Here is a 26,777-nt window from a genome sequence, read left to right as displayed (position 1 = left end):
ACAGCCATGCCACCTTCACCGTCCCCATGTGATGGCTGGTGGCACTGAAGCACAGAGAAGGTAAGCAACTTGCTCCAGGTCACTCTGCCAAGGTAAGGAACTGGGATTCAAGTTCAGGTGTTCAAGTTCATGACCACTAGGTTGTGCAGACTTTCTGGGAGGAAGCCCAGTGCAGGGAAGGCACTGTTCTGCACCCGATGGACTGGGAGGGGCTTTAGGAGTAGGGCAGGAGCCTCAGGAGGGAGGAAAGAGGGTCTGTGTGGAGGCTGAAGCAGGGAACACCCAGAATGAGCTGCACTTGGCAGGCTGTAGGCAGAAATAATTTTACTTTCTCTAGTGGCTGTCTTGTCGACCTATTCTGTTGACCCAATCTTTTTCACTCTTGGATGAAATCTCAAGCATATCTCATAACTTTTTCAGTTACTCTTAGGTTTTACCTCATTTTTTTTTAAAGATTGTATTTATTTATTTGACAGAGAGAGAAAGCCAGAGAGCACAGGCGGGGTAGGACGGGGGCGGGGGTGTGGTGGTGGTGTGGAACCGTAGAGGGAGGGGGAGAAGCAGGCTCCCTGCCAAGCAGGGAGCCTAACATGGGGCTTTATCCCAGGACTCTGGGATCATGACCTGAGCTGAAGGCAGACCTCAACCTACTGAGCCACCCAGGTGCCCCGATTTTACCTTGTTTTAGGTATTAAAATAGTCTAGAAGCAAAGCTTTAAGCTCTGTTCAAACCTTCTCCTTTTCTTTAAATCTGCTTTAAACTCAAAGACCTGTATAATGAGGAAGAAGGCACTCTTTCTCATTAGGGGTACTTCTGTGGGTTCTTCAGAGACCACCCCCCACCCCATCACTAGGGATCTGTCGTTTCTACCTGGGCAAAGCCTCGCCAGGCTGGCGGGGCTTACAGCCCCCTTCAGCACCTGCCTTCTGGGGGTCCAGCCCAATATGAGTCCTTCTGATAGGATCTTGTGTCCCTTCCCTGCTCAACCAATCCTCTTGAGGGCAGGGTCCTAATTCAGAATAACCTCAAACCAGCCACATTCTGCAAGGTTCTCTCGGGAGCCCTGGGAAACACTTGCATTCTGGCCCCCAAAGGCTGGGAGTGCAGGCTGTTCCCGGAGTAGCTGGGTCCTTGCCTCACAGAAACAAGGAAGCCTAGCCAGCCTTCCCCCTTTGTCACTCATGCTCAGAATTCCAGGGCACACATGCCATGCTCTTGGGTTTTCTTTTTTTTTTTTTTTTAAATATTTTATTTATTTATTCATGAGAGACACACAGAGAGAGGCAGAGACACAGGCAGAGGGAGAAGCAGGCTTCATGCAGGAAGCTCAATGCGGGACTTGATCCCTAGACCCTAGGATCACGTCCTGGGCATGAAGGCAGGCACCAAACCACTGAGACACCCAGGTATCCCCACTCTTGGGTTTTCTGAAGCCTCTTCACTTGCCCTGAGGTTGGGGAGCACCGCCAACTGTTTCTAAAGAGGGCCCCCTCTTCAATCCTCCCCCCATACTCAGCCATGCAGCCTTGGAAGGTTGAGGGATCAGGAGCACTTTTGGCTCAGCCTCACTGCAAGTCTATGCTTTGGATTGGAGGTACTTGGTGCCCACTGTCCTTGGCTCTGGGGGTCTGGACTGGAGTAGGCAGCAGGGCTGAGGGGGAACGGAGGGATTAGAGTGGTATTTCTACTCAGGTCCCTCAGTCACAGGGTGACAGGCCAGAAAGGGATGAGTCAGAGATGAGGTGCAGGGTTCAGGCGGCTCCATCAGTGGAAAGTAGTGAATCAGGCAGCCCATGGGGGCCAATTTGGAGTCCAGAGGCTGGTTTTGAACACGGAGTTTGAGGGTGACACATGGGGGTGGAGCAGAGAGGTTGAAAGCATGGACTTTGAAGTTAGGGGGTTTGGGTTTCAATTCCAGCTCCACAGCTTACCAAGGTGCCACCTGGGGCAAGTGAGTCAGCCTCTTTCTCCAGTTCCCTGGGCTGCACCATGGGGGCATTAACCCAGAGTGAAACTTGAGTGTGAACTTCAGAGCCTAGCTCAAGGGGCCTTCAGGAGGGTTCCCTCCAATCCCATGAGGAAGGGAGTATTACTCTCATCTCCCATTTTACAGATGGGGAAACTGAGGCACGTCGAGCTGAACAATATATCAAGGCAGGCCCACACTGTCAGGCAGCCCAGCTCCGCTTCCTGCACCCTCACCTACCATGCTCCCCGGGAGGATGGTGGCACAGTGGGAAGTATGCCTGCATGGGTTCAAATCCTACCCCGAACACGTTTCTACATGAGCTAGTTACTTCACCTTTCTGGACCACATGTCCCTCGTTGATATATTGTGGGCACTGAGCTCTCTGGGTTGTGAGGATTTAAGAAGTTAATCCTTGTAAAGTCCACTCCATATGTGTGAGATGTCCTTCTCAGAGCAATTCTGGGTTGGAAGGATAATTAGAGGAAGCCCCTCTCCTACATCTTACAGAGGACACAGGGGGGCCCAGAGAGAGTGATTGACGGGCCTGAGATCACACAGGGGGCAGAGCTGGGACTCATCCACTGTTTCTCAGCTACCCTGAAGCCGTTAGAAGGGAGGAGGGCATCGAGAATTGGGAGCAGACAGCTGAATACCCGGACCAAAAGTCAGAGGAATGGTCAAGTCTGGATGCATAGATCTGGAAGGGGTCTTCTCTTACCCAAGCTGTGCTTGAGCAAAACCCGTTGGGGCTCATCACCTCAGGCCTCCCAAGGAACCCTGCCAAGTAGGGGCTCCCATCTTCCAATACAGCTGAGAAGCACCAAGGACTGGAGAGGGGGAAGTGACCCGGCCACCTGAACCCGGAAGAGGGTCTCTTTATGATGACTGAGGTGTGAAAGGCAGACAGATGGAGGAGGGATGAGTATGGGGGAGCGGTTCGGGGCTGATGAGGATAAAAAGCCTCCGCCAGGACCCTACGACATGGAAACTGTGCCACGGGGCCCTGCAGAGATTGCCAAGGGAAGACGCTCACTTTAATGAGTCCCTGTGGGGGACAGTCTAAAATTGCCTTTTCCAGAGTGTGTCCCGTTGCCTTGCTCACAGACGAGAGCATCAGAGCCTTAACAGAGAGCCCCTAGGGACCTCCCAATCCACCCCAAAAGAGCGTGTTGCTCGTGCTGGGATTTCACACCATGAGATGAGGTGGGCAGAAGGCTGGTGGGGGGCCTGTCTTTATGCCACAGCACCAAGAACCCCTGCCACCTGCTTTGTCCCATTTCTATCAGCCCATCGTGGCTCTCATAGATGTTTCCTTCTGGCTCATAAAGGCTGATCGCCAGCAGCTGTCATTTAAATGGAGGCTTGTGTCTTTGTCACATTCTGAGCTCAGCCTTTGGAAGAGACAGAGAAGACTTTGGTCTTCTGCTCTAATGAAGGTCATATTCCGTCTAGAGGGCCCACAGGGGACCTGTTCCCATCCAGCATCAACTCCACTTGGCTGTGCACCTCCTGTGTGTCCGCCATGTATTCACACTTCCACATTCATCTTGAGTCTCATTGTTCTAAAGAGATTTCAGAAGTTTGGGGAAGGAGCAAGATGCCAGGGAATGAGATATGTGGGTTACTATCCAAATACATGAGGCTTAGTTTTTCAGTTCTCTTTTAGCCATTGATTTTTTATTTAATTATACATGATCGGGGACACCTGGGTGGCTCAGCGGTTGGGCGTCTGCCTTTGGCTCGGGCCATGATCCCCTAGTCCCAGGATAGAGTCCCACGTCAGGCTCCCTGTGCAAAGCCTGCTTCTCCCTCTCCCTCTGCCTGTGTCTCTGCCTCTCTCTGTGTCTCTCATGAATAAATAAATAAAACAGAAAATAATTATACATGAATGGTGAGGACAATTTCTTGAGATTTGTTGGGATTTGCTTTATATCATGTCGCATGATACACATGGTAATATCTGGAAATCTTCAGCGTGTGCTTGAAAATGACATGTCAGGTGCAGGATTCTATACATGGCTGTCATTCTGCTGCGTGTCTCTGTGGCTTGCTTCTTTGTATGTCCTATAATTTTGGATTGCAAGCTCAAGTTAAGGGTATCCCATTGTGGAAATGTCCCTCCAGAGAGGCTTGCATTTACTATTGCCACATGCTCGGTGGGTGTTACACATCCCACGTTTGCTCAGTATGTTAATTACCAGACCTGGCAGTGCTGAGACCACGTGGGTAATACCAACTCAAATCTCAAATTTGTGTTAGGAAGGTCTTGAGTCAGAATTTCTCAAGAGAGACTTCATTTTTTAAAAAGATTTTTTATTTATTTACTAGAGAGAGAGAGAGAGAGAGAGAGAGAGAGAGAGAGAGAAGCAGGCTCCATGGAGGGAGCCTGATGTGGGACTGGATCCCAGGTATCCAGGATCACACCCTGGGCTGAAGGCGGCGCTAAACCGCTGAGCCACCGGGGCTGCCTGAGAGACTTCATTTTTATTTTTCCAGCCAGAACCAAAAGTGAGACAACTTCTCTGATGACTTTTTTTTTTTTTTTTTACCAAAGAGTTTTTTTTCTTCCACTTGCCTTTTCATTGAAGATATGCTTTATTCAGCTGTCTTGGTTTCACATCTCTTTTGGCAAGTGTTCAAGACCTTGTCTCCCATCCTTTACATAGATGTAGAATCCAAGCTCCTTGGTTACCAAGATCAGCAAAGGCCAATGCTTCCCCACACCTGTCCCTGTGTCACCCAAAGACCTACCCTGCAGGGCAAAGGATTGGCATCTGCATATCACTCTGATTTTGGTTTCCTCTTTGTTTATGGTCCCTAGGGATTTCTTTACTACCTTAGAAAGTCAGCTGGGTATATAACAGAATGTCTGTTACACTTTAGCCAGAATCTCTAGGTATTGGGTAGCATCCCATCAGAAGGCTCCATCCACCACGCCCAAGACCTGGGTTCCCCCTCCTTCAGCTTCTGAGTGACCCTGGGAAGTGCTTAGGGAGTTCATTGTCCCCAGCCACCTGCTCCACAACCTCACCCACATGAAAGGCATGAGATTGTGGAATGAGTGACAGGCAGGAGCTGGATATCCCAGGGGCCCCTGGAGTGAAGCACCTAAGTCCCTAGTGACCCTTTCAGGGTATCTGGTGACATCTCAGAGCTGAGGTGCACCTGGGGACAAAAGCTCTTCAACAAAGGGACAGATTTCTCTAGCAGTGCCTGAGTGAGCAGGAACTTGCTGCTCCAAGCCTCAAATCTATGGGTCAAAATCCCTCCTGATTCACACCCATGGGGTCACACCCAAGCTGCACTCCCCCTCCTCACAAGCTGACTCCTCCACCAGGCTCCAACCCTATGAGAGGCACCAACACCCATTCCTTTGCCCACCAGGTACCTGGGAGGTTTTCAGAGGTTCCCTCTTGCAAGCCCTGAAAGCCAATCACAAACTTCAGTATTTCAAATCTCTCTCAATTCTGGCCACTTCCTACCATCCCCACTGCCTCTGCTGTGTGCAGGTCTCATTATTGCTCACCAGGGTTATTTCCATCTTCATCCCTCCTGTGATGCAGAGGCATGCAGAGCCTCAGAGCCTGTGGTTGTCTGGAGGGTGGGGCCCCTCCCCTGCTGCTTCCCTTGCAGACCCCCTGCATGGATCAGGATCCTTCAGCTCTCTGAGCCAGAGCTCTCTTTGAAGTGTGAACTGTCAGAAGCCAGCAGCCTGAACAAAAAGGGTGCAGAATGGGCACACAGGCCTGTGATCTGGCTTGGGGGGGGGCTTGCCATTAGGATGCAACCACGCTGAGCCCCCCCTCTCCACTTCAGGCAGAGCTTGACAAGGACAAAAAACCCCACTGCGTTTAGAGATTTTAAAAAATGGAGTAATTTTACAAACTTGTCATTCTCACCCATCCCAACCTCCATCCTTCCCTTGTCCCAGCCCTGAGCTTCACCCCGTGGCTGACTCCCACCCCTACCCCTGGTGAGGCCCAGGAAGAGGAGGTAAGGGTGGGGGCTCGTTCAGAGGTACCACTTGGTAGATGAGCCCCGTGACATCAATGACCGACGCATTTCAGACAGGGCATCCTGCTTTCTGAGCTGAGTTGTGTGGTCCTGCCCAGCCCCCAAAACAAACCCTCCAATCCTCCTTAAAGAAGCTGTTGTTCATATTCACTCATGGGCAGCAAATACACAGAAGTTGGTCCTTAGTAAAGGCAGGATTTGTGACCAAGGACAGTAGTGACTCTAAATCTCTGAACACACCAGCCTCACAAGGGCAGTCCCATGTTCCTAATCCCAGAGAGCGTAGGGCTTGTGGGCACGAGCCAGGCCTGGAGGGCAGCCCCCCCACCACTGGGAGCCGTGCGGCTTCAGGCAAATGCATCCAGCATCCATGACTGCTTTAACTAAGCCCCCTCCCCCGTGACACTGCTCCTCACGTGAGGCTTCATTGGGCACCAGTGAGGGGAGCGAGGAGGGGGAGTGGGGGGAGGCCAGGGAGAGAGGGGGAGGGGGAGGGGATGAAGAGAGACAGTAAAGTACTCTTTGGTGTTTGGCTTGTAGTAGGTGCACTGAGCTCAGGGCTGTTTTCTCAGTAAGTCGGATTAAGGATTTTTGGAGAACAAAACACAGAACTTGGCAAGATGACCAGATGGAGGAGGGGTAGAGGTGGTATGGAGTGGGTGCCGTGGCGGAGGGCCAGCCCTGACTTCACAGCGGGACTCCACATCCCTCGCCCACCTTCCCTCCCTGCCCACCTTCCCTCCCTGCCGACACTCCCATTTGTCCTGCTGTTCCAGGACCAGTTGGATGAGTTGCACTGGGGTCCCAGGCCTGCTGCTCAGCTACTCCTCAGCTTCACTGACCCCATCAGTAAGGGGGTGACAGTAAGGGGGAGAAAAGCTGAAGGGACCAGCCTAGCGTGTGTCAGGCACTAGGCTGTCAGTGGGGAGATGCAGCCGCCCCCTTAGGGGCCAGTAGGGACAGGTGCCCAGGCGGCACTGTGGGCCATGGGAGGCACCTGGAGAGAACTTGAAGAGGGTAGGTGGGGACAGCACTCCCGTGGGCTCCCAACAGGCTTGAGGCAGTGTGGCACTGGTGGGGAAGGGCAGGGGTGGCGCAGGCAAAAACGAAGCCTGGCCGACCAGGCAGCTTTGCAAAGACCTGTCAGGAAGGCTGGGGGTGTGCAGGGTAGGGAGACAGCCGAGCAGGGAGACACTGGGATTTCAGGCTGAGGGGGTGGGGGTGCCACGAAGGAGAGGATGTGGGGTGACACCTGCTCGAGGCCTGGCAAGCAGTTGCTACGGATGCACACAGGTGTGGCTCAAGAGCAGAGCAGCGGCCCCTGAGGAAGGTGTGGGCTTGCCTGGGGCTGCAGCTTTTGAAGCCATGAGGTCACCCTACATGGGGAGAGGGCTCCTCTAATCAGAGAAGGTGCCCAAGGGCCCAGAAAACGGGTCTCTGAACCGGCCTGGTCTCCCAGGCTTGGCAGCGAGAAACTTGTTAGGGATCCAGCCCCACAGGCCCCACCTCTGCAGCGGCTGTGACTCCAAGTGGGGAAAAGGAGCCGTGCCCCCTCTCCCCCCACCACCTACTTGGCCTTTTTCAGGGTCAGACAAGTGGAAGGACCTGGGTCTCAGCTGTGCAGGGGTCCTCACAATGGGCTGGCAATGAGTCACAGCTGGAGGGACAGGCCACCCCCCCCCACCCCCCCCACCCCCCAGCTCTTGCAGCGGGAGGGGCCTGGCCTGATGCCTGATGCTCCTACGGACCATGGGGACGGTCGGGAAGAAACGAGACAGACACATCCCTACCCCAGGGGCTAGGCCTTAGCTTCGGAATGTGACAATTTATTTGGGGGGGCAAAAGAGGCTTTTCACTCCCCCTTCCTGGCATTGATACAACATTGAAGAGCAGCAGAACTAAACGTACAAGACGAGAGTATTCGGCACAAACCCTCCCTCCCCCGGCCCAGAAACAACCGAATCCAGAACAGAACCAAAACCCACACCCAACACGAGCCGTCTTCTCCACCCTCGACCTCTGGGAGGGGGCAGGTGGACGGGGGCAGAGGGGACCCACCCCCACGCTGGGGAGGCATCTCCATTCCTGGTCTCCTGCCAACCCAACTAGTTCCCTCTCTTTAAACCACTGGAGGCAAAGTTTAGCCAGCTGGGAGCTGGATGGTTGAACCACAGACAAAGGCAACAACACTTCATTTTCAAAATGAGAAAGAGAAAAAAAGAGACAGTGCCCCTCCCCAAATATAGAGCTATATATGTATATTTTATATATATAGAATTCATTCGTGCACAATTCATTAAATGAGCTTTTCAAAAATTAAAAAAAATTATAAGATACATTTCTTTAGGCCTTTGTGTTTTTTAAATTAAAACGAACAAAAAGTGTCCATCTGCACTCCACTCGACAACAGGGGCAGGCCCCAGAACCCTTCGTTCCTTCTACCTTGGCCTCTTGCGAGGGCCCCCCCCCCCTTAGACCATCAGCCCCACTTTGCCTAGCTGAAGCTCCACATACAGTAGGCACTCACTCACTGCTGGAGTGGGGTACTGACTCCTTCAAGGTGCAGCGGGGGGACCCTGCGGGCCTGGGAGGTGGGGTCCTCCATCCCCACTCGGCCCGGCCCCCTATCCTGGCACCTTGTTGACTGTCACAAGACGGAGTCAGGCTAGGGAAACCCTCTCCTGGAGTTTTAGCCCCTAAACTTCTTTCTGAATCTGAGAGGAGATGCAGATTGAAAAAAACTTAAACCTTTAAACACTTTCCTTTTCTTTTTAAAAGTGATTCCTTAAACCATACCAACCTCCAAGAGGCTGCCTTGGGCTAGTGCATGGGAGCCCGAAAGTGGAACTGACCACGTGGGGCTCCACTGTCCGGCGTGGGCCAAGTGCAAAAACAAAACAAAAACAAAAAAACCACAAACCCAACCCAAACAGCCAATAAAAACCCAAAAAGCTGGGAACGGTGGTGTGTCCACTCAGGTCCCATGGAGGCTAAAAGGACTGGTGACGGCCCAGCCCCTCAGACCTAACAGTCTCCTCCTCTGGGCTGACCCCTTACCCACGACTGCCGGGCACAGGCTGTGGGGGGGGCAGAGAGCCTGTCAGCTCTGTGGTGGCTTCAGCACCCGGGCCCCCACCTTTGAAGGGGCTTTCCCCACCTTTGAAACGCCAGAGCAGCTGGGCTCTTCACCCCAGAGAAGCAGCTTTGCCTCTGAGCCCCAGTTCCCTGGTCTTTTATATAGGGTGATCCCTCTCACTCTGCCCACGTCACACTGAGGGTGGGCCTCGATCATCACTTCTTTCCAGAGCAGGGGAAGGATGGAGCTTGTTCTGCCCCAGACCCCTGTGCAGGCAAGAATGAAAGGGGGCTGTGGGAGGGAGGCTGGAGGCCCCAGTGCCAGCACCCTCCACCAGCACTGAATCCTAAGCAGCTGTCTGGACACCAGCAATGCTTTATGAAGAGGCCCTGCACCCAATACACCCATTTCATAGAAGGGCACACTGAGGCTCAGAGAGGGGGATGAGACCAGGAGGTGTCCCAACTTCCCACCTCAAACCAGAGACACCAGACCTCACCTGTTTCCTATGACACGTGGGTGGGGAGGGGGTGGCATTATGGGGAGACAATCGATGCCCCAACCGATACTGAATATGGGAGGAGCTCGAGCTTTGGGGGTATTTTACATATAAAAATAAAGCAAACCAGAATGCAACTTCTGCTTGGTAATTAGGCAAACGGAAAAGCAGCAAGGGGAGAGGAAGGGCCCATAGGAGGCTGATTCGTGCAAGAGTGTGGGGGGAGAGTTATGGGTCCCCGCTCAGAGCCACCCTGGGAGAGAGGTAAGGAGGGCTCTACTTGCTCTTGCCCCTGTGCCCACCTAGGCCTCCCAGGGGAGGTGCCCACCTCGAAGCAGTGTGCATGCGTGCCTCTGTGTGTGCTGAGATGGGGTGGGGGCCACATGGCTGAGCATCAGGCACAGCAACCCACCTGTGGAAAGAGAAGGGATCCCCCTCTCCCCGTGGTTACCCCTGATCCCCTAGGGCCACCACCTAAGATTCTCCCAGAGTCTATAGCTCCTGTCTTCCTGAAGCCTGTATCCCCACCTGGCCAGGGAAGCTCAGGGGTGTCATGGTCTTTGGGGTGATGAGGAGGGAGGGACCAGACGACCCGACAAGCTGGCAAACGAATTGAAGAGAGCAAGAAAACCCAACTCTATCTGCTCACCAGCCTTCCTGGACAAAGTCACCAATGATGCAACAGTGGGACTCCCGCTGACCACCCCCCCAACACACAACCTCCCCCTAAATCTCTGCTCCATTTGCCTGGCCGCTGCAGCTTTGCCTAGTTCCCTCAGGGCCAGTGGTCATCCTTCCCTTTGAAGGAGGGTAGGTGTGGGGTCTGGGCCCAGGACAGGAGGGAGGTCGTCCCCTGCCTGGGGCCAAAGAGAGCGAGCATCCGGCCAGATGCTAGGGCCCCACCAGCCAGGCCTAGGCCTCCATCCCCGTTCCTAACACCGCCACCTCACCTGTGCAATCATTGCGGTACTAGTTTTCTTTAAATATCTCTTTCTCTCCCCCCCACTCCCACCCCGACCCCATAGGAATCCCACAATATTTTTTCTATTTCTTTTTTCTTTTTTTTCCTCTTTTTTTGTTTTTTGTTTTTTTGCAAAACTAATTCTTTCACTTTCCTGTCATAAAATCACCTCTGAAAACACAACTTCTTTACAAAAAAAGTCACGAATGACACGGACTCTCAGGAAAACACATTTCTATGGTCTCTGGAAACACCTGTAACTGGCACCCAGGTGGTCACTCACCTGGGGTGAGGGGTCAGGGGGGAAATCCCCTCTAAGGACAGAGGAGAAATACCAGCCCTTATTTGGGGGGAAGCCAATTGGCACTTGGACGGCCACAGAGCCAACACAAAGGGCAGGGTAGGGAGGGGTCTAGGAGTACCAGCCCCCCAAACCCTGTGAGGGCCCTTGTTCTACACCCTGGGGTGGGGAGGAGCAGGGGCCATGCCTCAGCCCCTGGCAGGGAGATTTGGAAGAACAAATCCTCCTATACTTCGGACAAAGGCATTTGTTTACAACGGGGTTCCCTTTCTGCCTCCTCCTACCTTTTGCCATCATGCTTCTGAGTTGTGACCTCTTGCAGCACACGCCAAGAAGCTCCCTGAGCCATGCTCAGGGACGTGCCACCCATACCAACTGAGACCCGGGGCTAGCAGGGGCGGAGGAGTTCCCACAGTGCACCAGAGCCCGGGTCCCGTATACCTTCCCTCTCCTGAAGAACACAGGCCCCCTCTTTGGTCACCCCCTTTGGCCTCCCCGCCCTCCCAGTGCCTGGCCTAAGACTGGGGCCTTGGTCTCTGCTGGCATGGACACCTCAGCTCCCTGGCAACAGAGAGAAGGAAAGCTGCCCTGGGCGCCAGGGCCTCCCACTGCTTCAAGCAGGCTGTGCTGTGAGAAAAGCCTCAGCGGTCAGAAGCAAGAGAGAGGGGGGCTGGAGAGGCAGGAGCCCCCTGCCTGGGAATGGTTTCCAGGCTTCCTCCTTCCCCCAGACACCGAGGAGGAAGGAGAAGGCCAGGGCTGGGGCTCCCCTCTCCACCTGGGTCTCCACCATGCTGTGTCTGCAGCAGAGGCCTGGCTGGTGGGGCGGACCGCCCCAGGGAAGGGTGTGGGGGCACGCACCCCAGCACGGGTGGGCCTTTGACCACCTCATTCTGAGGAACCTTCAAGGAAGCCACCTGGAAAGCCCTGGCGGGCCCTGTGCACATCCAGGTACACGCACAAACATGCCGTGGGGCGGCAGGTAGGCACGCCAGCTGGAAGTTTCCACGGCAGGTTCTTGTAGCACCTTTGGTCAAGAACTGAAGGGCCCTTTAGATGCTGGGAGGCTGTGGCAGGTGGGGGGGCACCCTGCCAGCCCCTCCAACCTTTGAGACGGGGATGAAGAAGGAGCTGGGTTGGGGTGAAGCTAAGGGGACCACCTTAGCTGGGTCTGTCCAGAAGTGGGAAGACCCAGGCCTCTGGCCCCGCTCCTGCCACCTTCACTGGCGTTGAGGGAGGGGCCGAGGCCGGCCTCACCTCAATCTCTGACGGGGCTTTGCCATCCCTGGCCCTCCTGCCCAGGCATCCAGGGGAGGGAAAGGGACGGTGCCCACGGTGGGAGGGGGTCTCCTAAGGGGCCCCACAGCTGCCAGGTTAGCACCGAGAAATCAGATGCTGTGTGCGAGAGCTGGAAGCAAGCCGGGGAGAGAGAGTGGGATGCGGATGAGGCAGCTGAACCCCAGGCTTGGGGGCTCCCCAGGAGCCACCCAGCAGGCCCCACCATGCTCGGGCAAGGAGGATGCCAAGAGGCAAGAGGGAGGACTTCCAAGTGCCCTCGCCCCACTCCAGCCCTAACCTGTTCTGGGACTGCTGCTCCCACGGGGCCTCGGGGCTCCAACTGCCCGGCCCCATCCCGGGGTGTCAACACCGAGCCATTTGAAACAAGCAAAGCACAGGCAGAGGTGTCTGAGGGCAAGGGCGGGGGTGGGAGCAAGAGTAGGACTTTGGGCAGGAGGGCCCCCCCAAGCCCCCCTCCTCAGTGGAGCCCCCTCACTTGCTCACCCCACCGCTGCCACCACCCACACTGCCACCTGCTACCCCAGTAGCCACCTTCTCGAAATCCTCAGGGTTGCAGAATTCCTTGATAGTGACTGTCAGAAGGTTGCTGGTGACATCGGTGACAACCACATTGGAGCAGGGTGACATCTCGGGGCGCCAGTCCCCAGCTTCAGGCTCGGAGGAGGCACTGGCAGGCTCAGGGGCCGCGGGAAGTGCCTGGCCCACGGCAGCAGGGACATCGGGAGGCACCCGCTTGCTGGTGGCCGCGGCCTCAGGAGGGATGGACAGGTCAAGCACTTCGGGCTCGCGCCAGTTGGGAGCAGACGGGCTCATGGTCTCAGGGAGCAACTTGGGGGGCACGTCATCAGGGTCGGAGGAGGACTGCGGTACTGGTGAGGGACAGCCAGACGAGCTGGAGCTGCGGGCATCGTAGGGGGCAGCAGGGGCAGCCAGGAGCAGCCCGGGGCCCGGGGAGGCCGCCGTGTCAGCCTTGCCCACCGGCGGCGGAGGCAGAGGGCCAGGCGGGGGCTTATTGTACAGCGAGAAGGTGCCAAACTTCATGTGGCGGATCTGGGTGCGCAGGATGCTCTCGCTGAACTTCTTGCTCTTGCCAATGACGCGGTTCCTGGAGGGGACTTTGGGGCGAGCGAGGGCTCCGGCCCCCTGCCCGGGGCCGCCCCCGCCTGTGCCCTTGTCGATCACCTTCAAGTTGAGGATGATGCGGTTTCGCTTGGGCTCCCGAGGCTTGACCTTGCGATTGATGATGCGCACCGTCTCGGAGAAAGGCGAGATGGGGGGGCGCAAGCCAGGGCTGCCACCCTGGGGGTCTGGGCGGGGCAGGGGGCGGCGGGACATGCGGTGGCAGCGGCGGATGTCCTTCTTGAGCCGGTGCACGGCTGCACTGGAGTGCAGCTTGGGCGAGGAGGCGCTGGGGCTGGGCTTGACCGGGAAGTGCACATCGCTGATGCGGAGGGCCTCGGCCTGGGCCCGCGCCTGTGGGGCAGAGCGCGGGGTGAGCAGAGCCTTGGCTTGTGGGCGCCAGCCACCCACAAGTATTGTGCCCTTAAACCAGCCCGAGAGCATCTCGGAGCATCTGCGGAGCTCCCAAGGCAACGGGGTCAGACAGCTGGAGCAAAGTGCACAGGTCTGCGGGCAGGGGTACCCTCAACCAAGCAGGGCTGTAAGATCCATGGCTTTTGCTAGCTTGGCTGTGGGCCCCGGGGACAGATGGGTTGGTAGCTATACTCGCTGACACCAAAGAGTATAGCCATCAGGTCACTGCGTGGGAAGAACAGCCCTTTGCTAGAAGCCCCTACCTAACTGTTCGTTGGAGGATCCCGGCCTAGCCTGGCACTCCTCCTCGCACCAATTCTTGGTGACAGAGGAAGACGGAGGCCCCTCCCTGCTCCACCCCACCCCCCAGTGCTACTGACCTACTTGCAGGGTCCCAAGGGCTCTGTGCTCTCTGCTTTTGAACAGGCTGCACCTCCAGCTTGGACTCCCTTCCTGGCTGGTCATCACCTCTGGGACAGACACTTGGCCCTCTTGGCCCCTCCTGTACGCTCCCAGCCCCTTCCACTTCCCCTCTTGGGTCTGATTCATGTCTGCCCCGGATGTGGCGCAAGGCCTGGGTCTGAGCAAATCAGTGCCTACAGATTCCAAAGCTGGCACCTAAAGCCTAGGTTGGAATCTACCCCAGTGAGACAAGGGTCTGGCAGGGATAGGCCAAGGGATGGGACCAACCTCATATGGGAGCCAAGATAGCCTGCAGGGTGGGGTGGGATGGCTGAGCAGGCCTGTGGGCAGCCAGGGGAATTGTCCCAGGCGCCTGGGAGCTGCTGCACCCCCAGCTGTGAAATCTGTAAAGCCCCTGCACTCTGTAGAAGCTCACCTACCACCTCGTAGAAGATGGGGGGTGTGGCAGGGCCCTGAGAGACCTTGCCAAGTTCAGGGCAAGGAACTCTCAAGGCCACATAAAACGTCCACCATGGCCAGTCCTTCCTTCACTAACAAAGTAGTAGAGTCACAAGCTGCTTGGTGCTACGACTATGAACACACACAGGGGCTGCCCTCCATGGAGGAGACAAGGGACAGGCGGGGAGGATGCTGGGAGCTTCGACATAATAAAGGACGAATGGGGCCTAGAGGAGCACAGCTTAGGGGGGGCAGGCCTGTCTCAGAGGATGAAGCCTGAGGAGGGAGCCCTGGTCCTTTCTGAGCCAACCACGCTTGAGGCTCTGGTGGCCTGCCACAGGGGTGCCACGAAGACAAACAGTGGGGATGAAGAGCCCAGAGGCGGTCAAGGAATTAAAAACAATGACTGGACAGAGGGTAGAGGCAGTGACTGATCTGTCATCTACAGACAGCCTGGCTCCTGGTGGGGGAGACTTGCTAGGCGGTGTCTGGCTCAATCCACATGGGAGACAGAGGCCAAGAGGACACATGCCCACGGACAGTCTGTAAGCTCCCCGGGAGTGGGATCTGCAGTCTGGGGCCTCTCCATATCCCACCCCACAGCACTAGGCACTTAACAGTCCATGTGTGGTGGCCCGGGTGCCCCTCAGGCAAAACTAGATCGTATTTGACCACAACCCCCAGAAGCAGTGTTTGCAGACTTATTTGCTGAATTAACAAGGGGTCTTTGGAATGTGGTAGCAGCACACTTTTAACTCTACATGGGAAAGATTGGGGGGCTGCTTGGCCAACAACCCTTTGAGCACTAGGTGGCAGCACACAAGGCCCAGCCTGCCCCATGCCAGGACGGCCAGGTCCTCCTGCAGCACACCAGCCAAGGTCTGGTTCCCTCGCATCCCTTCTCACACCCAGGCGCATCCCTTCTCACACCCAGGCGGGAGAATTAGCCTTTCCTCGGCTTGGCAAACAGGGCCTTTTGCAGGTTCATCCCCAAGGGAGTTTGGGGGAACCTTCCCCTCTTATCCCCCAGGGGGTCAGCGCTGATGCCCTCAGCGAGCTTCCTGAGCTCCCAGGCCTCTGCCCCAGTCCCATGGTGATGGTCCCCAGGGTGTGGTGAAAGGGGGTAAACCTCAGACCTGGGATGAAACTCCGGCTGGGGGGCCCATCACATACCATCAGATAACATGCTAACACCTGTTCAGCACCGGGACTGGCACACAGCAAGTACTCGACAAATACTAGATTTATCCATGGGGGGGTGGGGGGTGGGACGGACAGGGGGTTTATGAGCAACAATCTTCTACTAATGTATGATTTCCAAACTTTGTAAGAGAAACATTTCTTACTTTATAGCTTTTAAGTTTTTGTTTTTGTTTTTGTTTTTTTTTTTTGAAAAGAGACTAGTTTAACCTTCCTGCTCCTTTCCCCTCTCCAGGCTGAGAATTCTGTGAAGGTGGGACCTGGGTCTGCCCGTGAATTAAAAATGTGAACCACAGCCAGCGTTTACTGCTGTGGGCAAACAGGGGGAGAGGCATGGCTCGGAGGGGCTGGCATGTACGACAGATGACAGCACAGATGAAAGAGCTGGACCCTACCACGGACTCTCTGTGACCCGGGGCAAGTTCCACCACCTCCCTGGCCTCAGTTTTTCTATGTGTAAAGTGGGGATAAATCACAACCTACCTCCTGGGCTCCTGTTTCCTTGCAGGCAGAAAGTAAGTGTTCAGTAGAATTTGTTTACTATACACAATGCCCCTCGGTGACTCACAGACTTCTGGGCTCAGACCAAGCTGGCCTCCATTACCCCTTACAAATATCCACATCACTCTCGTAAGGTCCAGGTCTGGGTCCGGGTCCTCTCATCTGCCTCTCCACCTCCCCCCCCCACCCCATCTCTGCAGCCTTCAGTTTCTGGGGTGTGTTCACCTTGTCCCTTCAACTTGATGTGGACTCTCTGACAGACAGGGTGAAGACCAGGAGCCAGAATGAAGCCGGGAAGCTGGGGGGGTGGGGGGGGTAGGAGCTCACAGAAGTCACCTCCCCTCTCTGGGCCTCGATTTTTCTCAGCTGCATAATGGGAATCCTACGCCTTCATAGGGTTGAGAGGATTAAAGGAGATAATCAATGTGAGGGCTCGGCACCGTGTTAGGTAGGCCCAGAGCCAGCTCAGAAGCTGGAGCTATCAAGGAGGAAAATGGCATTTCGTGAAATCCAAGCTCACGGTCATTACTCACTTCACCGCTAGAGGGTGCTCCAGCTGCGCTGAGAGGCTGTCACACAGCCACCCGCCCTCCAGCTGCTCCGCCCCATCCCTCCTCTCAGGCATGAAGGGTTGAGGGAGCTCCTCCGCGGGTCCCCCTAACGAGTGTCGGCTGGCAATAGGAGTCACGGAAATAGGTAATTCTGGACACCGACAGTTCTTCCACGGCTCCGCTTTAAGTCCGAACCCGTACACATGCACAGTCCTTTCGGGGTGGGGGTGGGGGTGGGGCTGGAGAGGCCCACCCCCACCCTCCTGGGGCTTTGAGCCTTTTGCACAAACTGGAGATGCTGAGGTTGCGCATTCTGCACAGTCGCTTTCCTGCGGAGCTTTCCCTGCCCTTCATTCCCCTGCCAATCGCCACACAGGCTGTCAGGGTGGGAAGGGGCCCGGAGCCATTAGATTATTGGGGCGACTGGGGTACCCCACGGAGGCGCGCCTGCAGCCTTGCCTCTCTCCTAGGGCCATCTCACCTTCGCTCTCCGACTCTGTTCTTCCTCACTGAGGAAAATTAGATAATCCCCCCCAAACCTCTAAGATGGCTTCCTCCTGAGCTAGGTCTCCCTCCCTTGCCAAGGCCGATGAGCTCCGCTTTCACTCCCTCCCACCCCATCCTCGTCTCCAGAAACAGCCAGGGGTGGGGAGAAGCCAGCGGCCCAGCCCAGGTGATAAGCTCAAAGTGAAGTGATCTAAGGTCAAATTCAAGTTGGATTCCCCTCCCCAGGAGGGGAGGCATGCAGAGCAAATCCTAAGAGAGAAGGAAGCAGGAGTCGGGGAGGCAGGTGGCCCCCAAATGCTCCCTGTTCCCAGCCCTCAGGAAAACCACATTTACTCTCCCCATGGGTTCTAATTCCAGGCAGAGCCCTCCCATCTCAAGGCTGGGGGAGAGGGGAGGGCTGGCCTCCTGGCCTGTGCAGAAGTAACCTCCCTGCCACCCCCTCAGGTGGACAGCCCCCACCTGCCTCAACCATCCCCATGCTGGAGCCCGGCTGGCCTGCCCAAACCCCCAAATCCCGGTTTTGTCAGCGAGGATTATCCTCCCCGCTCACTCCCCACTCCCAGGCCCCTCTTGCTGAAGCGGGCGCGGGCCAGGGCCGGCTGCCAGGGGCTCGTCGGGGGCCTCACAACCACCCCCTGCCCAGCTGGGGCCCCTCTGGAAAGGTCCGCCTGCCTGGGCAGCCGCGGATCTGTCCCTCCCTTGCAGGCCCCGTGCTGCGCCAGGGCTAGGGGCCCGCGAGGGGGCTGCTGGGGCTGGGCCAGGTTACCTTCAGGAGGAAAGTTTTGGGTTTGGGTCCCCTCTTCTTGGGCCCATACAGCTCACGCTCCCTCTCCCTGCGGCCGAGAAACGCCAAAGGTTAAAAAGAGCCCCTTCCCGGGCCCCACTCCGCGCTGCCCTCCCCGGCGCTCCCGCTTCCCCCGCTTCCCCGCGCGGCGCCCCAGCCGAGCCTTGGCCCCGCCGTCCCTGCCAGCTCCCTAAACTCACTTCTGCTCGAAGGCTGCAATGAGCCGCGAGTCCAGGATGTTCTCCTCAGGCTCCCAAGTGCTGTACCTGCCGAGTCACACATGCACGAAATAAAAATGAAAACCCAACAGGCAGAGGCACATGCGAAGCAGCAAACGTGCACCCCCTACACCCCCACCCCCAAGGGGAAAAAAGGCCCCGCGGTCCGCTGCCTCCCCTCCCCCCTCGCCCCCGGCCCCCACCGGCACTTACTTGATGGCCCACCCCTTCCATTTCACCAGGTACTCGATGCGTCCCTGAAAAACAGAGAAGAAAAAAAGGGGGGAGTGGGGGTGGGGAGGATGCGGGGACGCGAGGAGGCGGCGGCGCGGGGGTGGGCGAGAGAGCCCGGGTCGGCGGGACCGCTTCGCCCCGATGGGCCGCGGACCCGGACACCGGCTGCGGGGCCAGGCGTCCCGCCTCGGGAGGAGGCTCACCTTTCGGATCCGCCGCTTGATGATGGATTCGGCCGCGAAGACCCGCTCGCCCACTGCAGACAGCTCCATCTTGCTCAGCGGCACCCACAGCCCATAATACTCCCTGCTCCCGCGGCCGGTGCTGCACCGCTCGCGCACGCGCCGCAGCGCACAGGCCCCGGCGGGCGGGCGCGCGGCGGGGCGCGCGCTCGCGTTCCAGCTGCGGGCCGTCACGTGACCCCTCGGGGCAGGCGCGGCGTTGCCAGGACCTCCCCCTCCCCCGGGGCGGTTGCTAGGGAAAGTGAGCGCTCGCGGGGCGGGGGCGCGCGCTGCCTCTTAAAGGGGCCTCGCCGCGCGGCGGGAGTCCCGGCGCGGACCCCGGTGGGTGCTGGGCTCGTGGGAAGCCTGGTCTGGCGCAGTGCAGTCTAACAGGCACTTTTTTGCTCCCTTCTCCATCTTCCCGGCCCGCCATAGCTGACACCTTCTCCCTCCTGTTAACACCTCCCCCTTGCAAGACTCGCTAGGCCCCAGCAGGGGAAGGACCATGGAGTCGCTGCAGAGGCTGCGCATCCTCCCAGCAGAAGTTTGCAAACAGTTAAATATGATACAGCAGAAATGCATTTGCTGTTGCCTTGCCAGGCCCTGCGGGAATTTCTTTAAAACATTGCCCTCCTCCTCCCCAATCCATTATTTATGTATTCGTGGGAGTGTGGTTTTGTAACCAGTTCAGATGAATTAAAACAAGAACTCCGCCGCATGAAGAGGGGTGGGGGCGGTAAATGGGGTGGAGGAAGGCCGGGAGGATCCTGTGCATCTGTCCTTTGGCCGGCCGGCCGGCCGGGGTCTTGGGCGGCACCTGCCTTCACCCAGGAGGCGGGATGAAGATTGCAGCGAGGACTTTGTGGCGGCGAGGGGAGGGAGAGAGAGAGGCTGTGGGGTGAGAATGGGCCCCTGGCACCCCAGATGAGGCCTGAGCGGGCCATCCTAGGGTCATTTGGCAGACACCACCCACATGATCTTGTCTATATGTTTTCTGATCCCCGGGCCCCCTGGCCTTGTCACTCTCCAGCTGCCTGCAGCTCCTTTGCTGGTTCCGCCATTGCTCACAGGGAGACCAGACCCCAGCTTCCTATTTGAGGACGGACTGGAAGACCTGGCTGTCCCGGAATGGACACACAGAGTAGCCCTGACATGCAAAACGCTCCATATCTTTTCTTTTGAATTATTTAAACTTTATTTTTTTTTATTGCACCAGCAGTCTTGTCCTTTATAAATACATTTTAAAAAATACCCTCCTGTCCATAATCTCCATCAAACCATTATTAATATCTTCATGAATCCTCTTCCAGCCTCTGTTCTATGCCTATATAAACACACGTATGTATGCATATGTGTACACTGTAGATACATAGTACATGTATATGTATTTGTTATTTCTTTTTAACAAAATGGGATCGTATGAATTACACTGTCTGTAATCTGCTTTTCTCCCTTAATGATATAAAGCAAACCTCTCTTGGTGTCATCAAATGAAAAATTTGCCACCATTTTCGTGGCTGTGATGGGGCTGAGATGGAGGTGGAGAAGAATCGGCATGTAGTGAGAATCAGGATTGTCTCTTGCTTTCATGACTTGTTTATTAGAAAAGAGGATTTTTATATTTCTGTACTGTAATCCTAATTCTTGTAGTTTCTAATCGACCACATCAAAATCTCTGCTTCTCATCCCTGCATCTATGCAGATTTGTCTAATTATCTTGGGAGAAATCCCCCTCACCTTCCTTAAAATCAACATGCTCTTGAAAAATAGTTATTTGCTGGCCAGCCCCAAGTGGGCTTTCACATAAGAACTGAGCTGCCTTCCTGGGGATGATCACGGTGAATGGGCAGAAGAGCTGTGTGAATTGAAGAGTGTGTCTGTGTGTGTGTGTGTGTGTGTGTGTGTGTGTGTGTGTGTTCAGGCTGAGAGAGACAAGCAGCCAGATAAAGTGGGTAACCATTAAATCCATTTGTTAGTTCATTCAGCAGCTTTTGTGACCCTTTTTAAGGTTTTGTGTTAAACCACCTAGACAAAGGTGCCGCAGGCTTGAGGAACCCTCAGTCAGGTGAAAGAGGCACCTGCCATGTAGTGTGACTGGTGCTAGAATAAACATGTAGTAATTTCCTATGGCTGCTATAACAAATTACCACAGACTTAATAGCTTAAAGTAGCACAGACTTATTATCTTACAGATCTGGAGGTCAGAAATCCAAAATCAGTGTCACTAAGCTAAAGTCAAGATATCCCCAGGGCTGGTTCCTTCTGGAGACTCAAGAAGAGAATCCATTTCTTGTCTCTTCCAGCTTCTGGAAGCTACTGGCATTCCTCAGCTCATAGAATCACTGCATCACTTTAGTCTTTACTTTTGCCTTCCTCTGACTTACCTCTTGCCTCTTTCTAATAAGGACTTTTGTGATTACGTTGGGCTCACCAAATAATTGAGGATTATCTTCTCATCTCAACATCCTTACCTTAATGATATCTGCAAAGTCCCTTTTACCCTAGGGTAACATATTATACAGTGTATGGAAGGTATCATATTCAGACTCTGGGGATTAGAATGTGGAGATCTTTGGGTGGATGGGGCATTATTCAGCCTACCACAAAAAGTACGTATAGGTTGCCTTGGGGGTCTAAATTTATTAGAGTTCTCCAGAGAAGCAGAACTGTGAGGATGTATATAGAAATATATGAGGAGATTTGTTCATAGGAATTGGCTCATGTGGTTATGAAGGTCAAGAAGTCTGCAAACTGGAAAACCAGGAAAGCTGGTAGCAGGGGGCCTCACTTGGCTCCTGGCCTCTCATGATTCAGCTGTTAGACCCTTGGTCCGAAAGCCAGGGAACTGGGACAAGAGAAGATGGATGTCCCAGCTCAAGAAGAGAAAGAATTCTCCATTCCTCTGCCTTTTTGTTCTGTTCAGGTCCACAATGGATACATTATAGCGCGCATTGGCGAGGGTGGATCTCATTATTCAGTTTACGGAATTAAATGGTAATCTCTTCAGGAAACACTCTCATAACATATCAGAAATAATCTTTACCAGCTCTCTGGGCATCCCAGAGCCCAATCAAACTGACACATCCAATGAACCGTCATACTAGATAGGCGAGCAGTCCACTACCTGGAGGTGAGGAGGCCTGGAGGGCAAACTCATCTTTATCATTCAAGGCCCCAGTCAGATGTTCCCACCTCTGAGAAGCCCTCCCAGCCTCCTTTCCTCCATGCACTGGTTAAAGGCTGCAAGGAGAAGGTGTCAGGGGGGCAGATGTCAATTCTCAGGCACTTCCTGCTTTCTGCATCAGTGTGCTTCAGTATTCTGGGGAGGTCTCCAGAAGGAGAGGCACAGGTGCTGGCTGTTGGAAGGAAAAGCACATGGTACCTAGGTGGGGTGGGAATGGGTGTGGGGACATGATAAAGGGCATCCACCCAGGGGGATCTAGGTAGCCAACAGATTTCACTGTGAAGGGCTGAGCTATAACACCATGTATACCTCACTTTATGGGCTCTGCAAAATCCACACTTATTCCCACTCCAGGGCCTTGACACGTGCTGTTCCTTCTGCCTGGAACATTCACGTTTTCTCCTGATGGGCACATGTCTTGTTTCCTCACTTCTTTCAGACTCTGCTCAAATTTCTCTTCTGCAGAAAGGTACTCTCTGACCTCCTTATCTAAAGTAGTACCTGTCACTCTCTATTCCCTATGTCACCCTGTTTCTTCCTGACCCTTAACACTACCTGATATTATAGTAATCATTGAGTTATGCTTCACTAGACTCCAAGCTCCACAGGGGCGGGGGTTTTGTACTTTATCCGATACACTTTATCTCCAGTAGTAGGTGTTCAATAAATATTTTTTGGACCCATGAGTGGAACATTGAAAGGGTTTTCAAGGCTAATCTTGACCATATAACATTTACAGGGATACAGACCCAGCAAACAGTCCCTGGGTATCCCCTTCCCTCCCTGTGTTGGGCTTTGGGAATGCAAAGATGGAAATGATGGGATTTTTGTCCTCTGGGTACTGAGGTGCAGGGGGGGATGAAGGTTCAAACAGGTGCATTTTGATGTTTAGCTGTCAACCTCCCTGTGCTTCGGTGTTCTTCATCTGTAAAATGGGGGTAATTATTCCTATCTTGTAGGTTTATTGTGCAGATAATGAGATAACACACATATAGCACCTGGAATTCTGTTGGGTACATAGTAGGTCTGTGAGAGTGTAAGTATGTATATGCCCCAAGCTGGCTCAGAGGGAAATGGGGACATACACACACAGTGTACACACTTACATGTTTTTCTTCCACCAAAACTCAATTTATTTGATCAACTCTAGAAGTTGAATCTGTGTTGGTCAGAGAGAATAACAAACACTACATATAGTGCTCATCATGTTTCAAGGACTCTTCCAAGTGCGATGCATAATATTAACTAACTTAAACCTCAAAACAATCTTAGTGGCCAGATACTCATACTGTCCCACCTCACTGTTGCGGATGCTGGGTTTCTGTCCAAACATGAAAGACCTGGAGCTGAGATGAACAACACCTAGGCTCTAGTCCACAAGATGTCCTTCATCTCCTCCCATGACCCCATGAGATCTGCCACAGGATGTCATTTGACTTACGAAACTGGACAAAAAAGCTGAAGACGTGCAGTCAGGGGACAGTATAAGTCTCAAGGAATTGAAACATGCATAGTTCCTCCTGAATGATCGTGCTGCAAACTTATGTGCCCCCAAAAGAAAGACAACTATTTTTAGAAAGAGGGCAGTAGAGGCTTTTGGAATTATGCCTGAATACAGTCATAATTGGGCAAGGGATACAGGGAGCTCCAATTTTGGCAGAGGGATCTTTTCGAAATGCAGTTCTGACCAAGTCATCCCTCTGTTTAAGACTCTTCAATGCTGGAAGGAGGCAAAATATCAACAAGGAAAAAACCCTCACAGGGGCCAATGGTTCTCTCTAGAAGGAAACCCAAGTCCTTTCTCTTGATGGTCTTTGCCCCCTTCCCCTGCACCCCGCACAACCTTTCCTTTGGTTTAATTAATCTGCCTGCTGTTTCCTGAATGGTCCCTAATTATTATTATTATTATTATTATTATTATTATTATTATTTTGTTCACGTGGGAAGCACCTACATATTTTTCAAAGCTCGATTCTGGGAAGTCCTTCTGTATGAAGCCATATCTGGCTTCCCCAGGTAGAACTAGCCTGATTTCATTTGTCCCCATTTGAAGGTTTATGTAGTTCTGGGGACACAGGAGAGTTCTGTTTGGTCCCTTGTCATCTCTGGGAAAGCTTGAGCTCTCTGAGGGCAGGGACTCCTATATCCTTCAGTTTTCTGACATTGGGTAGTCAGTCAACAGATACTTTCTGGGGACCAACCGTGTGCCTAGCACCTAGGTGCTGAGGAGCTGGCAGAGAAAAGATAGACACACCCCTGCCCTCAAGAAGCTTAGATTCTTATGAGAATAGGAGACAGACAATGAACACATGAAGCAAGATGATTTTTAGGCCAGACTTGTATCATAGGAAGACTAAATAGGGTGGTGTGGCAGAGAGGAACAGGGTATGTGGATGAGGTGCTTAGCTAGGGTGGCCAGGGCAGGCCTTTTGAGGAGCTCCATCTGAGATAAGACCTGATGAAGAAAAGGAGGCAGCTGCGTAGATCTGGGACAAATGCTTTCCCAACAGAAGCAGCAGCAGGGACACCTGGGTAGCTCAGCGATTGTCTGCCTTCAGCCCAGGGTGTGATCCTGGGGTCCTGGGATTGAGTCCCACATTAGGCTCCCTTCAAGGAGCCTTGCTTCTCCCTCTGCCTATGTCTCTGCCTCTCTCTCATGAATAAATAAATAAAATCTTAAAAAGAAGAAGAAGAAGAAGAAGAAGAAGAAGAAGAAGAAGAAGCAGCAGCAAGTGCAAAGGCCCCGAGGCAGGGACAAGCTTGGCCTATCTGAGGCACAGAAGGAAGATAGTGGAGCTGGAATGGAGTAGTTGGGAGGCGGAGGTTTTCAAGGAAGGCAGAGACCCCACACACAGACCTCACAGCCAGGAAAGAAAGCTTGGTCTTTGTTCTGAATGTGGCAAGGAAGCCCTAGGGGAAAACTCATTGCAAGAGGGAAAAAGACCATCACAGTGCTTGATGCAGAGGCCAAGCCTTGGGTTGTTGGCGACCTCCTGAGTGCCAAGTGGTGGCTGCTTCTCAAATCTGCCACCACCCAGCCTCCTGGATATACATCCATGGAGGCAGAGGCTGTAAAGAAACATGGAAAGAACTGTCTCTGGGCTCTCCCAGCCTGGGTCCCCTCCAACAGAAAGGTGGACAAGGGGGAGGAAGCCATTCCTCTGTTCTGCTAGTTAGTTTGGGCAAATGTTCAGCTTCTGTACAAAGATATCCCTCAATACAATGATTTGTTTCTCTCTTCCATAGCAATCTGGCCTGCAGCAAGGTCAGCGGACAGTTGCCAGGGAGGGTCAAGGCCATGGGTTGGGGGGACTGACTCCTAAGTGATTACAAATAAAATTAAGGATGATTCCGGCTCATGTGAGCCCTGGGGCCCCCTGAGGATCCCTCCCTCTTCTAGAGAATGCAAAACAGATGAGAAGTGCCTTCTCTTTCATCTCCCACAGACTGCAGCCAGCTCTGTGCAAACTTGTCCTCTTCCTGTTCTTTCTGTTATGTTGGGAAACTTTTTTTCAAATACTTTTCAGTTGGTTGGGTGTGTGTGTGTGTGTGTGTGTGTGTGTGTGTGTGTGTGTGTGTTAATTTCCCAGATTCTTTTGCACAGCAAGGAGAGCTTGGGGGCGGAGGACAGGTGACAGGTGGATGCCCGGAGGCTGCGCCTGAGAGGTGGTGAGACAGGAGGCTGGGGCTTCTTTTGATCCCATGCTGCCAGCTTCATCAGGCAGTGTGGTCCCCGGAGCAGTGGGCCAGCGTGGGGGCCAGAGGAGCCTGGCTGCTGACCACCTGCTCTCCCCATCCTGGCCTTAGTCCCCTGCTTCTGCTCACGGTGAGGATCAGTGTCTCGCCAGGGCCAGCGGTCCTGCCTGAGGGGAGCCTCTCATAGTGTCACATCACCTTTGTCTCCTTCCCTGGGGTCTTCAGAGAGCCCTTGGGGGAGTGATAATAAAGATCCAAATCTCCCTGTGACTTGGCAGTTCTGGGGCTGTCTGAAAAGATAAACTTCTAGGGGCTCATTAGAAAGAATCTTTCTAATGGATTCATTGAGCTCTGCCTCCAAAATGCACGGACAGCTCAGAACACGCCCAGAAAGTGCTGCACCAGCCAAGCATCCCAGATACTGTGGGAGGGAAGCAGGTCCCCAGGGCCTGGGGGCACACGTGGGCCTCCCAGACATTGCTGAGGGGGATTTTTCCAGTGGTGTGGCCTTCTCAGGCCACAGCCAGGAGACATGAGTATGTTGGCCTGATTATGTAGCTAATTTAGAAGCAACCACTCCTGGAGGCTGCCCCTGACCTTTGTCACCGGTGAAGGTCATTATCAGTCGTCTGGGCTTGTCAGAGAATGTTTCTAGCACCGTGTGTGAGACCCCAATTTGTCATTTGCTCCTTGCTTCCACCAGCAGGGCCTTCCCCAGGGTGGGGTGGGTGAGAGCCCCAGCTCTCCTGCCTGGGGCTGTGCTGCTGACCACCCCAAGGCTGCACTGGAAGGAGGTGCCCCTCGAGGACTTTGCTGAAGAGAACCACATCCTGATCTTCGTGCTCTGAGCCATGGAAGGAGCAGGAGCCCTGGCACACCGCAGCCTCAGACTCTGGGACAGGTCTGCATGTGGCTGCCTGTCATACCACGGTGGGACATCCCTCTGGGGGACCCTGGGAGCCACCCCCAAGTCCCATAAGGGCCAGGGACACCTCTGTCTTCCAGGTTCCACGGGACCCATAGCTGGTGATGGGTGTATACAGCAGGAAGAGTTGTGACCCATGCCCAGTGATGTAAGGGGACTGGGAGGTCAGCCCAGGGGCCTGCTGGGAATTTGTCCTGTTCTTGGCCCCACACAGACAAAAATGAGAGGTGACAAGACTGTCTCTT

The 26,777-nt window shown here is 54.3% G+C and overlaps 1 protein-coding gene across 1 annotated transcript; it reads right to left on the bottom strand.

Annotated features, from left to right (window-relative positions):
* Positions 1 to 7,794: 7,794 nt before the first annotated feature.
* CBX6 (chromobox 6) lies at positions 7,795 to 18,873 on the bottom strand. Its single transcript, XM_041755089.1, has 5 exons — positions 18,710 to 18,873; positions 18,486 to 18,529; positions 18,255 to 18,320; positions 18,037 to 18,103; positions 7,795 to 13,590 (listed from the first exon to the last, which is right to left on the bottom strand). Exons 1-5 carry the CDS (start codon positions 18,776 to 18,778, stop codon positions 12,589 to 12,591), a joined length of 1,248 nt encoding a protein of 415 aa, XP_041611023.1. The 5' UTR covers positions 18,779 to 18,873; the 3' UTR covers positions 7,795 to 12,588.
* Between the last annotated feature and the right edge of the window lie 7,904 nt (positions 18,874 to 26,777).

Source organism: Vulpes lagopus, chromosome 5, assembly GCF_018345385.1.
Source record: "Vulpes lagopus strain Blue_001 chromosome 5, ASM1834538v1, whole genome shotgun sequence".
In the NCBI taxonomy this organism is placed as follows: domain Eukaryota; kingdom Metazoa; phylum Chordata; class Mammalia; order Carnivora; family Canidae; genus Vulpes; species Vulpes lagopus.
The sequence above is the reverse complement of the archived record's forward strand: the minus strand, read 5'-3'. Positions and strand labels throughout refer to the sequence as shown.

Coding starts and splice junctions, on each gene's coding strand:
- CBX6 (XM_041755089.1), bottom strand. CDS start 18,778: ATGGAGCTGTCTGCAGTGGGCGAGCGGGTCTTCGCGGCCGAATCCATC. Junction 18,530..18,709: donor TCAAGCGGCGGATCCGAAAG/GTGAGCCTCCTC, acceptor TCTGTTTTTCAG/GGACGCATCGAGTACCTGGT. Junction 13,591..18,036: donor CCAAAACTTTCCTCCTGAAG/GTAACCTGGCCC, acceptor TCTGCCCCACAG/GCGCGGGCCCAGGCCGAGGC.